The sequence below is a fragment of the Mauremys mutica genome, chromosome 15 (assembly GCF_020497125.1).
Source record: "Mauremys mutica isolate MM-2020 ecotype Southern chromosome 15, ASM2049712v1, whole genome shotgun sequence".
In the NCBI taxonomy this organism is placed as follows: Eukaryota; Metazoa; Chordata; order Testudines; family Geoemydidae; genus Mauremys; species Mauremys mutica.
In genome coordinates, this window is record NC_059086.1 from 3875573 (window position 1) to 3887361 (window position 11789).

An 11789-nucleotide genomic window follows, 5' to 3' on the forward strand; every position below is an offset into this window, starting at 1 on the left:
TTTCCTGGCAAGGGCCTAACGCCGGGCCGCAGCAGGCAGAGCCGCTATGCACCGGGGGAGCTGGGGAGGGGCACTGCCCGCAGTTATCCACATGGCCTAGGAGAGTGGGGTCTAGTGGGTGCAGGGGGCAGTCAGGACTCCTGGGTTCTGTGGCTCAGGCTGGGAGGGCCGGAGTCTGCAGCTGATGTGAATCAGGATCACTCCAGTGCTGATGGGCCTCAGCTGGGGATTTGCCCTAGAGGATTTTAAGGCTGAAAGGAGCCAGTCTGACCTCCTAGTGAGTGGAGCTGGGAGCCAGAACTCCTGGGTTCTATCCCGGCCCTGGGAGGGGAGTGGGGGCTGGGAGCCAGGGCTCCTGGGTTCTATCCCGGCCCTGGGAGGGGAGTGGGGGCTGGAAGCCAGGACTCCTGGGTTCTATCCCGGCTCTGGGAGGGGAGTGGGGGCTGGGAGCCAGGACTCCTGGGTTCTATCCCGGCCCTGGGAGGGGAGTGGGGGCTGGGAGCCAGGATTCCTGGGTTCTATCCCGGCCCTGGGAGGGGAGTGGGGGCTGGGAGCCAGGACTCCTGGGTTCTGTCCCGGCCCTGGGAGGGGAGTGAGGTCGAGTGGGTTGGGGGCTGGGAGCCAGGACTCCTGGGTTCTGTCCCGGCCCTGGGAGGGGAGTGGGGGCTGGGAGCCAGGGCTCCTGGGTTCTATCCCGGCCCTGGGAGGGGAGTGGGGGCTGGGAGCCAGGACTCCTGGGTTCTGTCCCGGCCCTGGGAGGGGAGTGGGGGCTGGGAGCCAGGACTCCTGGGTTCTGTCCCGGCCCTGGGAGGGGAGTGGGGGCTGGGAGCCAGGACTCCTGGGTTCTGTCCCGGCCCCCCACACTGAGCTCACATGTTCCTCCTGCGCTGGGCGTCAGTTGTTCCAGCCTCATCTTTTCGGACTCTCTGCTGCTACGGGTCAGGTTCAGCCAGTCCTTTAAGGCCCCTTTCACGCCCCCCCCCCCGCCCCCCGAACAGTCAGTGGGACACACAGGGCTCATGTCTCCCGCTATGGGCCAGGAGCAGCTTTATAACCTTTTTTTTTGCAGCCACAGGGGAGCAATGCAAAGGGCAGAGGGAAACTGAGGCACACAAGGGCATCATCAGAATATTACAGGACATTCCCGGGGTGGAGGGAACGGCCTCGCCGGACGCACCATGGGGACAGGCGACGAACGGGTGAGAAGCTCTTGGATTCGCCACAACGTGAATCTCCCTGCACCATAGTCTGATACCCTCACAGGGCTGTGTGCTGCAGCTTCACTGCAACCACTAATTAATTACCCAGGAAATGGACGTTACAGAACCTGCATTTCCCCTACTCCATCCCACCCCACCCCCTGCCAGCCCGGATCAGCCCACGGGACCCATCTAGTCTGACATGAAAGGGGCAGTTCACCTCTCTGCACTATTGTTTCAGGCTCTCTGCAAACTCAGGCGCGTGTGACTTCCTCAGCCACACTCAAGTGACGTTTTTGAGATTTTTTTTTTCGGGGGGGGGGACTGTAACCACTGGAGGCTTCCTGTGTGCTAGAAACAAAAGCCGAGACTCTGGGGAATGTTGGAGGGGTGGGTGCATGCCCCAGCTAGCCCCCCTCACTCCCAGAGCTGGGAACAGAACCCAGGAGTCCTGACTCCCGGACCCCCTGCTCTAACCCCCTAGATCCCACCCCCATCCCAGAGCCAAGGACAGAACCCAGGTGTCCTGGTTCCCAGACCTCTCCTGTCCTAACCACCAGACCCTGTTCCCCTTCCAGAGCTGGGAACAGAACCCAGCCGCCCCCCACTAGACCTCTCCAGTAAGGGGACACAGCCCAGGCATTTCTCAGCAGGGCGGGTAACCCTGCCTGACTCCCAAGAACTGCAGCAAACTCTTGCGAAAGGCCAGCCCCAAGCCAGCCCTCCCCTACTCCTCAAAGGCTCACGTAGGTTCCAATTCACGAGCCACTGGGGTTCAGTGTAGCTGGGCAAACGAGCACGGCCGAGGGGGGGGCTTTCAATTTCCCCGTCTCCCCCCACTGGGCGCCGGACTAGCAGCGGGCTGTGGGCTGGGATTGAGGGCCACCGGCAGGGCTGAGATTGGGGGGAGCCCAGGGCTGGGCTAGCAGGGGGCTGCGGGCCGGGATTGAGGGGCACCAGCAGGGCTGAGATTGGGGGGAGCCCAGGGCTGGGCTAGCAGGGGGCTGCGGGCCGGGATTGAGGGGCACCGGCAGGGCTGAGATTGGGGGGAGCCCAGGGCTGGGCTAGCAGGGGGCTGCAGGCCGGGATTGAGGGGCACCAGCAGGGCTGAGATTGGGGGGAGCCCAGGGCTGGGCTAGCAGGGGGCTGCAGGCCGGGATTGAGGGGCACCAGCAGGGCTGAGATTGGGGGGAGCCCAGGGCTGGGCTAGCAGGGGGCTGCAGGCCGGGATTGAGGGGCACCGGCAGGGCTGAGATTGGGGGGAGCCCAGGGCTGGGCTAGCAGGGGGCTGCAGGCCGGGATTGAGGGGCACCAGCAGGGCTGAGATTGGGGGGAGCCCAGGGCTGGGCTAGCAGGGGGCTGCGGGCCGGGATTGAGGGGCACAGGCAGGGCTGAGATTGGGGAGAGCCCCGGACTGGGCTAGCAGGGGGCTGCGGGCCGGGATTGAGGGGCACCGGCAGGGCTGAGATTGGGGGGAGCCCAGGGCTGGGCTAGCAGGGGGCTGCAGGCCGGGATTGAGGGGCACCGGCAGGGCTGAGATTGGGGGGAGCCCAGGGCTGGGCTAGCAGGGGGCTGCAGGCCGGGATTGAGGGGCACCGGCAGGGCTGAGATTGGGGGGAGCCCAGGGCTGGGCTAGCAGGGGGCTGCGGGCCGGGATTGAGGGGCACCGGCAGGGCTGAGATTGGGGGGAGCCCAGGGCTGGGCTAGCAGGGGGCTGCGGGCCGGGATTGAGGGGCACCGGCAGGGCTGAGATTGGGGGGAGCCCAGGGCTGGGCTAGCAGGGGGCTGCGGGCCGGGATTGAGGGGCACCGGCAGGGCTGAGATTGGGGGGAGCCCAGGGCTGGGCTAGCAGGGGGCTGCGGGCCGGGATTGAGGGGCACCAGCAGGGCTGAGATGGGGGGAGCCCAGGGCTGGGCTAGCAGGGGGCTGCGGGCCGGGATTGAGGGGCACCGGCAGGGCTGAGATTGGGGGGAGCCCAGGGCTGGGCTAGCAGGGGGCTGCGGGCCGGGATTGAGGGGCACCGGCAGGGCTGAGATTGGGGGGAGCCCAGGGCTGGGCTAGCAGGGGGCTGCGGGCCGGGATTGAGGGGCACCGGCAGGGCTGAGATTGGGGGGAGCCCAGGGCTGGGCTAGCAGGGGGCTACGGGCCGGGATTGAGGGGCACCGGCAGGGCTGAGATTGGGGGGAGCCCAGGGCTGGGCTAGCAGGGGGCTACGGGCCGGGATTGAGGGGCACCGGCAGGGCTGAGCTTGGGGGGTGCCCAGGGCTGGGCTAGCAGGGGGCTACGGGCCGGGATTGAGGGCCACCGGCAGGGCTGAGATTGGGGGGAGCCCAGGGCTGGGCTAGCAGGGGGCTACGGGCCGGGATTGAGGGCCACCGGCAGGGCTGAGAGTGGGGGGAGCCCAGGGCTGGGCTAGCAGGGGGCTACGGGCCGGGATTGAGGGGCACCGGCAGGGCTGAGATTGGGGGGAGCCCAGGGCTGGGCTAGCAGGGGGCTACGGGCCGGGATTGAGGGGCACCGGCAGGGCTGAGATTGGGGGGAGCCCAGGGCTGGGCTAGCAGGGGGCTACGGGCCGGGATTGAGGGGCACCGGCAGGGCTGAGATTGGGGGGAGCCCAGGGCTGGGCTAGCAGGGGGCTGCGGGCCGGGATTGAGGGGCACCGGCAGGGCTGAGATTGGGGGGAGCCCAGGGCTGGGCTAGCAGGGGGCTGCGGGCCGGGATTGAGGGGCACCGGCAGGGCTGAGATTGGGGGGAGCCCAGGGCTGGGCTAGCAGGGGGCTGCGGGCCGGGATTGAGGGGCACCGGCAGGGCTGAGATTGGGGGGAGCCCAGGGCTGGGCTAGCAGGGGGCTGCGGGCCGGGATTGAGGGGCACCGGCAGGGCTGAGATTGGGGGGAGCCCAGGGCTGGGCTAGCAGGGGGCTGCGGGCCGGGATTGAGGGGCACCGGCAGGGCTGAGATTGGGGGGAGCCCAGGGCTGGGCTAGCAGGGGGCTGCGGGCCGGGATTGAGGGGCACCGGCAGGGCTGAGATTGGGGGGAGCCCAGGGCTGGGCTAGCAGGGGGCTGCGGGCCGGGATTGAGGGGCACCGGCAGGGCTGAGATTGTGGGGAGCCCAGGGCTGGGCTAGCAGGGGGCTACGGGCCGGGATTGAGGGGCACCGGCAGGGCTGAGATTGGGGGGAGCCCAGGGCTGGGCTAGCAGGGGGCTGCGGGCCGGGATTGAGGGGCACCGGCAGGGCTGAGATTGGGGGGAGCCCAGGGCTGGGCTAGCAGGGGGCTACGGGCCGGGATTGAGGGGCACCGGCAGGGCTGAGATTGGGGGAGCCCAGGGCTGGGCTAGCAGGGGGCTACGGGCCGGGATTGAGGGGCACCGGCAGGGCTGAGATTGGGGGGAGCCCAGGGCTGGGCTAGCAGGGGGCTGCGGGCCGGGATTGAGGGGCACCGGCAGGGCTGAGATTGGGGGGAGCCCAGGGCTGGGCTAGCAGGGGGCTGCGGGCCGGGATTGAGGGGCACCGGCAGGGCTGAGATTGGGGGGAGCCCAGGGCTGGGCTAGCAGGGGGCTGCGGGCCGGGATTGAGGGGCACCGGCAGGGCTGAGATTGGGGGGAGCCCAGGGCTGGGCTAGCAGGGGGCTGCGGGCCGGGATTGAGGGCCACCGGCAGGGCTGAGATTGTGGGGAGCCCAGGGCTGGGCTAGCAGGGGGCTACGGGCCGGGATTGAGGGGCACCGGCAGGGCTGAGATTGGGGGGAGCCCAGGGCTGGGCTAGCAGGGGGCTACGGGCCGGGATTGAGGGGCACCGGCAGGGCTGAGATTGGGGGGAGCCCAGGGCTGGGCTAGCAGGGGGCTGCGGGCCGGGATTGAGGGGCACCGGCAGGGCTGAGATTGGGGGAGCCCAGTGCTGGGCTAGCAGGGGCTGCGGGCCGGGATTGAGGGGCACCGGCAGGGCTGAGATTGGGGGGAGCCCAGGGCTGGGCTAGCAGGGGGCTGCGGGCCGGGATTGAGGGGCACCAGCAGGGCTGAGATTGGGGGGAGCCCAGGGCTGGGCTAGCAGGGGGCTGCGGGCCGGGATTGAGGGGCACCGGCAGGGCTGAGATTGGGGGGAGCCCAGGGCTGGGCTAGCAGGGGGCTGCGGGCCGGGATTGAGGGGCACCAGCAGGGCTGAGATTGGGGGGAGCCCAGGGCTGGGCTAGCAGGGGGCTGCAGGCCGGGATTGAGGGGCACCGGCAGGGCTGAGATTGGGAGGAGCCCAGGGCTGGGCTAGCAGGGGGCTACGGGCCGGGATTGAGGGCCACCGGCAGGGCTGAGATTGGGGGGAGCCCAGGGCTGGGCTAGCAGGGGGCTACGGGCCGGGATTGAGGGGCACCGGCAGGGCTGAGATTGGGGGGAGCCCAGGGCTGGGCTAGCAGGGGGCTGCGGGCCGGGATTGAGGGGCACTGGCAGGGCTGCGTACAAGTGGGCGATGTGGGTCAGGACTGAGGTTACTGACTGTGCTGTCTGACATCCCGGAGGCCTGAACTCATCCCTTCTGCCTCCTACCCCAGCCGTGGGGGACGTGCTTGCAGGCAGCGGGGGCCAGGCAGCGCGAGCAGAAGCTCCCTGGGCGGCGGGGCAGGCAGGAGGCCCAGCACATCCGCAGTGGTTCCTGGCCGAGGGAACCCAGCTGGCATCACCCTCTGCTCAGAGTGACTCAGAGAGACCTTCCCGCAACCCAGAGCCCACCCGCTCCTCACCCCCACCCGCACCACGGCTAGACCACAGAGCTCCTTCCGGGAATCTCCCTCGGGGCCAGCCGGAGTAGGGGCTAGGAAACACAGCTGAGCCGCTCTGAGTCCATCCAGGAGATGGCGGCCGGGCGTGTGTGCAGGCAAGCGCACAGGTAGAGACACAATCAGGTGCACAGTCGCACAAACACCCGCGTGCGGAGACACGCACACACATGCAAAGACACATCTCGACACAGGCAGACCCAGAGACGGATGTGTGCACGCCTCCCCCTGCTGTAAGTGTCACCCCCACACCCCACTATTAATGTCACACATACACACTGCTAATGTCACAACCACACAACACCCCATGGTTACTGTCACACCCACATACACCCCACTATTGTGTGTGTTCCATTAATGGAACACACACAACACCCCACTATTAATGTACCACACATGCACAACACCCCACTATTAATGTAACACACATACACAACATCACGCTGTCAATGTCACACACACATGCACAACACCCCACTATTAACACTGTCAGTGTCTCACACACACATACACAACACCCCTCTATTAATGTAACACACATACACAACATCACGCTGTCAATGTCACACACACACAACACCCCACTATTAATGTAACACACATACACAACATCACGCTGTCAATGTCTCACACACATACAACACCCCACTATTAGTGTAACACACATACACAACATCACACTGTCAATGTCTCTCACCCACAGACACACACCCCACTCGACTATTAATGTAACACACACATACACCACAGGTAATGTCACCCGAACCTACACCCACTCCACTATTAATGTAAGACACACAAACCCCGCTATTAACACACCCTACTATTAATGCCACACCCACACCACTGTTAGTCACACCCACACAACACCCCACTATTAATGTCACACACGTACACAACATCACGCTGTCAGTGTCTCACACTCACAGACAACACCCCACTATTAATGTCACACACGTACACAACATCACGCTGTCAGTGTCTCACACTCACAGACAACACCCCACTATTAATGTCACACACACACTATCTAGTAATGTAATTGAGCGACCTGAAAATGACAAGGAAACAGACCGGCTCCGGCCCTTTTTACCCTCTCTTGCCAGAGGTGGGGGGGGGGGGCTGCTGGGGCAGAGGCCAGGGTCCCTGCCCATGGGGCAGGTCGTGTGGGGGGGGGGCGGGGCGTGGGCCTGTGTGTGGATGAAGAAGGGGTTGAGAACTGGCTCATCACTGTCGCAGATGGAAACCCTCCTTACAATCAGCCCTAACTGGATGGAGGGGGGAAATGAGGCACGGGGGGAGGGGAGACTCCACCGTGGTCACCCCGTGAGTCAGTGGAAGAGCCAGGAATGGAACCCAGGAGTTCTGGGCTCCCAGCCCCCACCCTCACTCTAGCCACTAGACCCCATGCCCCTCCCAGAGCTGGGGAGTAGAACCCAGGAGTCCTGATCGACAGTCCTGCTTGCTCGATTCTGTTCCTGGCTCAGAGCTGAGCAGGGCCTAGTGGTTAGAGCAGAAGGGGCTGGGAGCCAGGACTCCTGGGTTCTAGCCCAGCTCGGGGAGGGCAGCGGAGTCTAATGATTAGTGGGGAGAGTTCTAATGGTTAGTGAGTTAGTCTAGTGGGATCTAATGTAACCTGGGGGGTGGCGAGTCCCCAGCTTCCTCTGTGCCTCAATTTCCCTGCCTGAGAGAGAGGCACAATGGCGCCAGCCAGGCTGTAACGAGTGGCGTCCATGTCGCAATGCAAGACACACCCCCCCGAGGCAGAGGGCCCGGGGCTTGGCAAGGGGTGGGCCATTTCCCCAGCTCGCCTTCTGGCAGGGATGCACATCTGGAGGCCAGCTGTGCAATCAGCCGGATGCTGACTCAGCCCTAGGCGATTGGACGCTGCTAGAAGCCAGCTGGGGGCTTGGGGAGGGGTGGGAATCCATCCACCCTGTCACACACACCCGCCCCACAGCTGCCTCTGGTTATCAGCACATTCCTGCCATTCCCGGCTAAAATTAGCCTTCCATGTTGGGGAGGGGGGGGCCCAGAGCCCGGCCTGTGGGGGAAAGGGGGGCCTGGAGCCTGGCCTCTCGGGGATGAGGTGGGGATCAGGGCCTGGAGCCGGGCCCATACAGAGCGGGGTGGGATCAGGGCATATAGACTGCCAAGGGAATACGGACTCTGTGTGTGTGATTGGGGCCTGCCCCCAAACCCATACACTTGTGCACCCCCTCCGGCCTGCTCACCCCTAGCCCGCATGTGGCAGATCAGTGCCCTGCAGCCCTGCGCTCTCCCCAGCCGCGCTCGGCCCTGCTACTTTTAGCCGAGGGGCTGATGTTTGCTTTCCTGGCTGCCCTCTTTACGTAACCTCACCCACCGGGCCGCCCCCCTCCCCTCCTGAGCCCCCTCTCCCTCCCCACGGATCGCCCCGGGCTGCAGCTACATGGCCTCTCGCCCTGCTTCTCACCCGCTGCACCCCGGGCTGTGGTTTCCACCCCCCTCCCCGGTCCCCCACAGCTTCCATCCGCCTCGAGCCAAGAAAGAACGTGTGCCGTGATGGCCAGTCCTCACTCGGGTATAGCCTGTACCTGGGGGGCTGAGTAGGGGCTGCTCTCCCCAGTCAGCGCTGGCCCTGGCACTAGGGGGCGCTGGGCTGTGGGGAGCAGGGCGGGGGTCAGCAGGGGGCGCTGTGCTGGGGGAGTGGGGCAGGGGCTCAGCAGGGGGTGCTGGCCTAGGGGCAGCAGGGTGGGGGCTCGGCAAGGGATGCTGGGCTGCTGGAAGCTGGCGGGGGAAGGGCACAGCAGGGAGCGCCGGGCTGGGGGGAGCGGGTGGGGGCTCATCAGGGGGCGCCGGGCTGGGGGGAGCGGGTGGGGGCTCATCAGGGGGCGCCGGGCTGGGGGGAGTGGGGTGGGGGCTCGGCAGGGGGTGCAGGGCAGTGGGGAGCGGGTTGGGTCTCGGCAGAGGGCACCGGGCTGCAGGGAGCGGGTGGGGGCTTGGCGGGTGGCGCTGGGCTGGGGGAAGCAGGATGGGGGCTCGGAGGGGGAGCGGGGTGGGGGTTTGGTGGAGGGCGCTGGGCTGTGGGGAGCGGGGCGGGGGCTCGGCAGAGGGCACCGGGCTGCAGGGAGCGGGTGGGGGCTCAGCAGGGGGCGCTGGGCTGGGGGGAGCAGGATGGGGGCTCGGCGGGGGGTGCCGGGCAGTGGGGAGCGGGGCGGGGGCTCGGCAGGGGGCCCCGGGCTGGGGGGAGCAGGATGGGGGCTTGGCGGGGGGTGCTGGGCAGTGGGGAGCAGGGCGGGGGCTCGGCAGGGGGCCCCGGGCTGGGGGGAGCAGGATGGGGGCTTGGCGGGGGGTGCTGGGCAGTGGGGAGAGGGGTGTGGGGGGGCTGATTAGGGCACACTCAGCCCTCGCAGTCAATGCTGATCCCACGGCTCAAGGTGCTGATCTCTCTCCTCTCTGCGTTCGGTCACCTCTAGGACTAGCAGAGGCGAAAGCCGGCAAAGGCACCTGCATCGGCTGAGCCCCTGGACACGGCTGCATTCAAACCCAGCGCCCGGCGGCGCGGCTCTTTGTCCCAACCAGGCCTTGTGAGGGAGCATTTGAAACCTATCGCTGCGCACGTCAGCCGTCTGGCGGTGAGATATAGGAACCCTAACCCTAGCTCCAGGTGCCCTACCCATAGGAACCCTAACCCAAGGGCGGGAAGCCCTACCCATAGGAACCCTAACCCAAGGGCGGGAAGCCCTACCCATAGGAACCCTAACCCAAGGGTGGGAAGCCCTACCCATAGGAACCCTAACCCTAACTCCAAGTGCCCTTAGGCAGTGGTGAGCTTGAGCCGGTTCCCACCGGTTCTCGGGAACCGGTTGTTAAATTTAGAAGCCCGTTTAGAACCAGTTGTCCCGCGAAGGACAACTGGTTCGAAAAGTGCTTTTAAATTTAACAAAAGCCCCAGTAGCTCCCTGCCCTTCCCCCGGCCCCAGCTCACCTCCCTCCGCCTCTGCCTCCTCCCCTGAACGCTCCCGAGGCTTCTCCTCCCCCTCCCCGGCTTCCCGTGAATCAGCTGTTCGCGCGGGAAGCCTGGGAGAGCTGAGAAGGAAGCAGCGGCTTCCCGCAGGTTTACTCGGGCAGGTGCTAGGAGGGCTCGAGGCACCGCATGGCTGCGGCCTGGCCCCCGACCCCATGCCCGGGCGGCGCGGCTCCAGCCCAGTCCCGACCTCGGCCGGCCGGGCAGCGCGGCTCCAGCCCGGCCCCGGCCAGCTGAGCGCCCTGACTCCGGCCCCGGCCGAGTGCCCCGGCTCTGGTTCCAACCTTGGCCGAACGGCCCAGCGCAGGCCCGGCCCGGCCCCCATCTCCATGCAGCGCGGTAAGGGGGCAGGGAGCATGGAGCGGGCGTTGGATAGAGGGCAGGGGAGTTGGGGGGGTGGATCAGTGTCGGGGTGGTCAGAGGGCAGGGAACAGGGGCATTGAATGGGGGCAAGGGTCCGGGGGGGGCAGTCAGGAAGGAGCAGGGGTTAGATGGGGAGGAAGGGGGCAGTCAGGGGACAGGGAAAAGGGGGTGGATGGGGCAGAGGTCCGGGGGCGGGGCTGTCAAGGAACGTGGGGGGTTGGATGGGGCAGGAGTCCCGGGGGGGGGTATGATCTCCTCATGGGGTGAGGAGGAGGGAACCGGTTGTTAATATTTTGGCAGCTCATCACTGGATATAGTGTAACAACGGGGCAGGAGAGGGGCTGGCTTGTCCTCCGATAGGGACGCAGGTGTGTGTGTGTGTGGGGGGTAATAGGAGCCTATATAAGAAAAAGACCCACAAAATCGGGACTGTCCCTATAAAATCGGGACATCTGCTCACCCTACCTATGCGATAAACAGATCCATAGGAACTCATGACGGGGTCACACACTGGGTGTGAGTCAACAGCATCGTCCTGTTGCAAAACACACAGACACACACAAGCAAGCATGATTCCCGCCTGCATTAGCAAGCGTGTGGTAAGCAAGCCGTGACTCCAATAAATGATTCTTCCACTCTGCTCAGCGTCGATCAGGCTGCGGCGTGAGTTCTGGGCCTGGCTCGGAGCACCAGGCTTTGGGAAGGATGTGGACAAATTGGAGAATGTCCGGAGGAGAGCAACATGATGAAATGTCTGGAAGACGTGACCCAGGAGGAAAGATTGAAAAAAGTGGGTTTGTTTAGTCTGGAGAAGAGAAGGCGGGTGTGGGTGTGGGGGTGTGAGATAAGTTACCAAGTACATAAAGGAGTATTATAAAGGGTGAGCGGGTGATAAATTGTTCTCTTTAACCACCCAGGACAGGCCACAAAATGAGGGGATCAAATTGCTGCAAGGGAGGTTTAGGTTGGACATTGGGAAAAACTTCCTAGTGGTCAGGATAGTTAAACACTGGAACCAAATTACCTAGGGAGGTGGTGGAATCTCCATCACTGGAGGTTTTAAGAGCATCCCAGTCAGGGATGGTCTGGATCAGGAGCGGGCAAACTATGGCCTACAGGCCGGCGCTCCAGCCGGGGTGCAGGGTCGGGGGCCTCTCCATGTGGCTCCTGGAAGCTGTGGCATGCCCCCCCTCCTCCAGCACTCCAATGGGAGCTACAGCGGTGGTGCCTGTGGACGGGGCAGTGCGCAGAACCTCCTGGCCGCACCTCCGCGTAGGAGCCGCATGAGGTAAGCGCTGCCTGGAGCCTGCACCCCTGAGCCTCTCCCCAAGCCCCTGCCCCAGCCCTGATCCCCCTTCCACCCTCTGAACCCCTTGATCCCAGCCTGGAGCACCCTCCTATACCCCAAACCCCTCATCCCCAGCCCCACCCCAGAGCCTGCACCCCCAGCCGGA

General features: G+C 65.5%; 1 protein-coding gene across 1 annotated transcript in view; it reads left to right on the forward strand.

Moving 5' to 3' along the window:
- Positions 1–9480, forward strand: part of LOC123350497 (calpain small subunit 1-like) — a 37044-nt gene extending 27564 nt beyond the window's left edge. Inside the window, exon 5 of the mRNA XM_044989110.1 lies at positions 9422–9480. Coding sequence (XP_044845045.1) covers positions 9422–9465 — 44 coding nt within the window. The 3' untranslated portion in view covers positions 9466–9480. The remainder of the gene's footprint in view (positions 1–9421) is intronic.
- The last annotated feature ends 2309 nt before the right edge of the window (positions 9481–11789 follow it).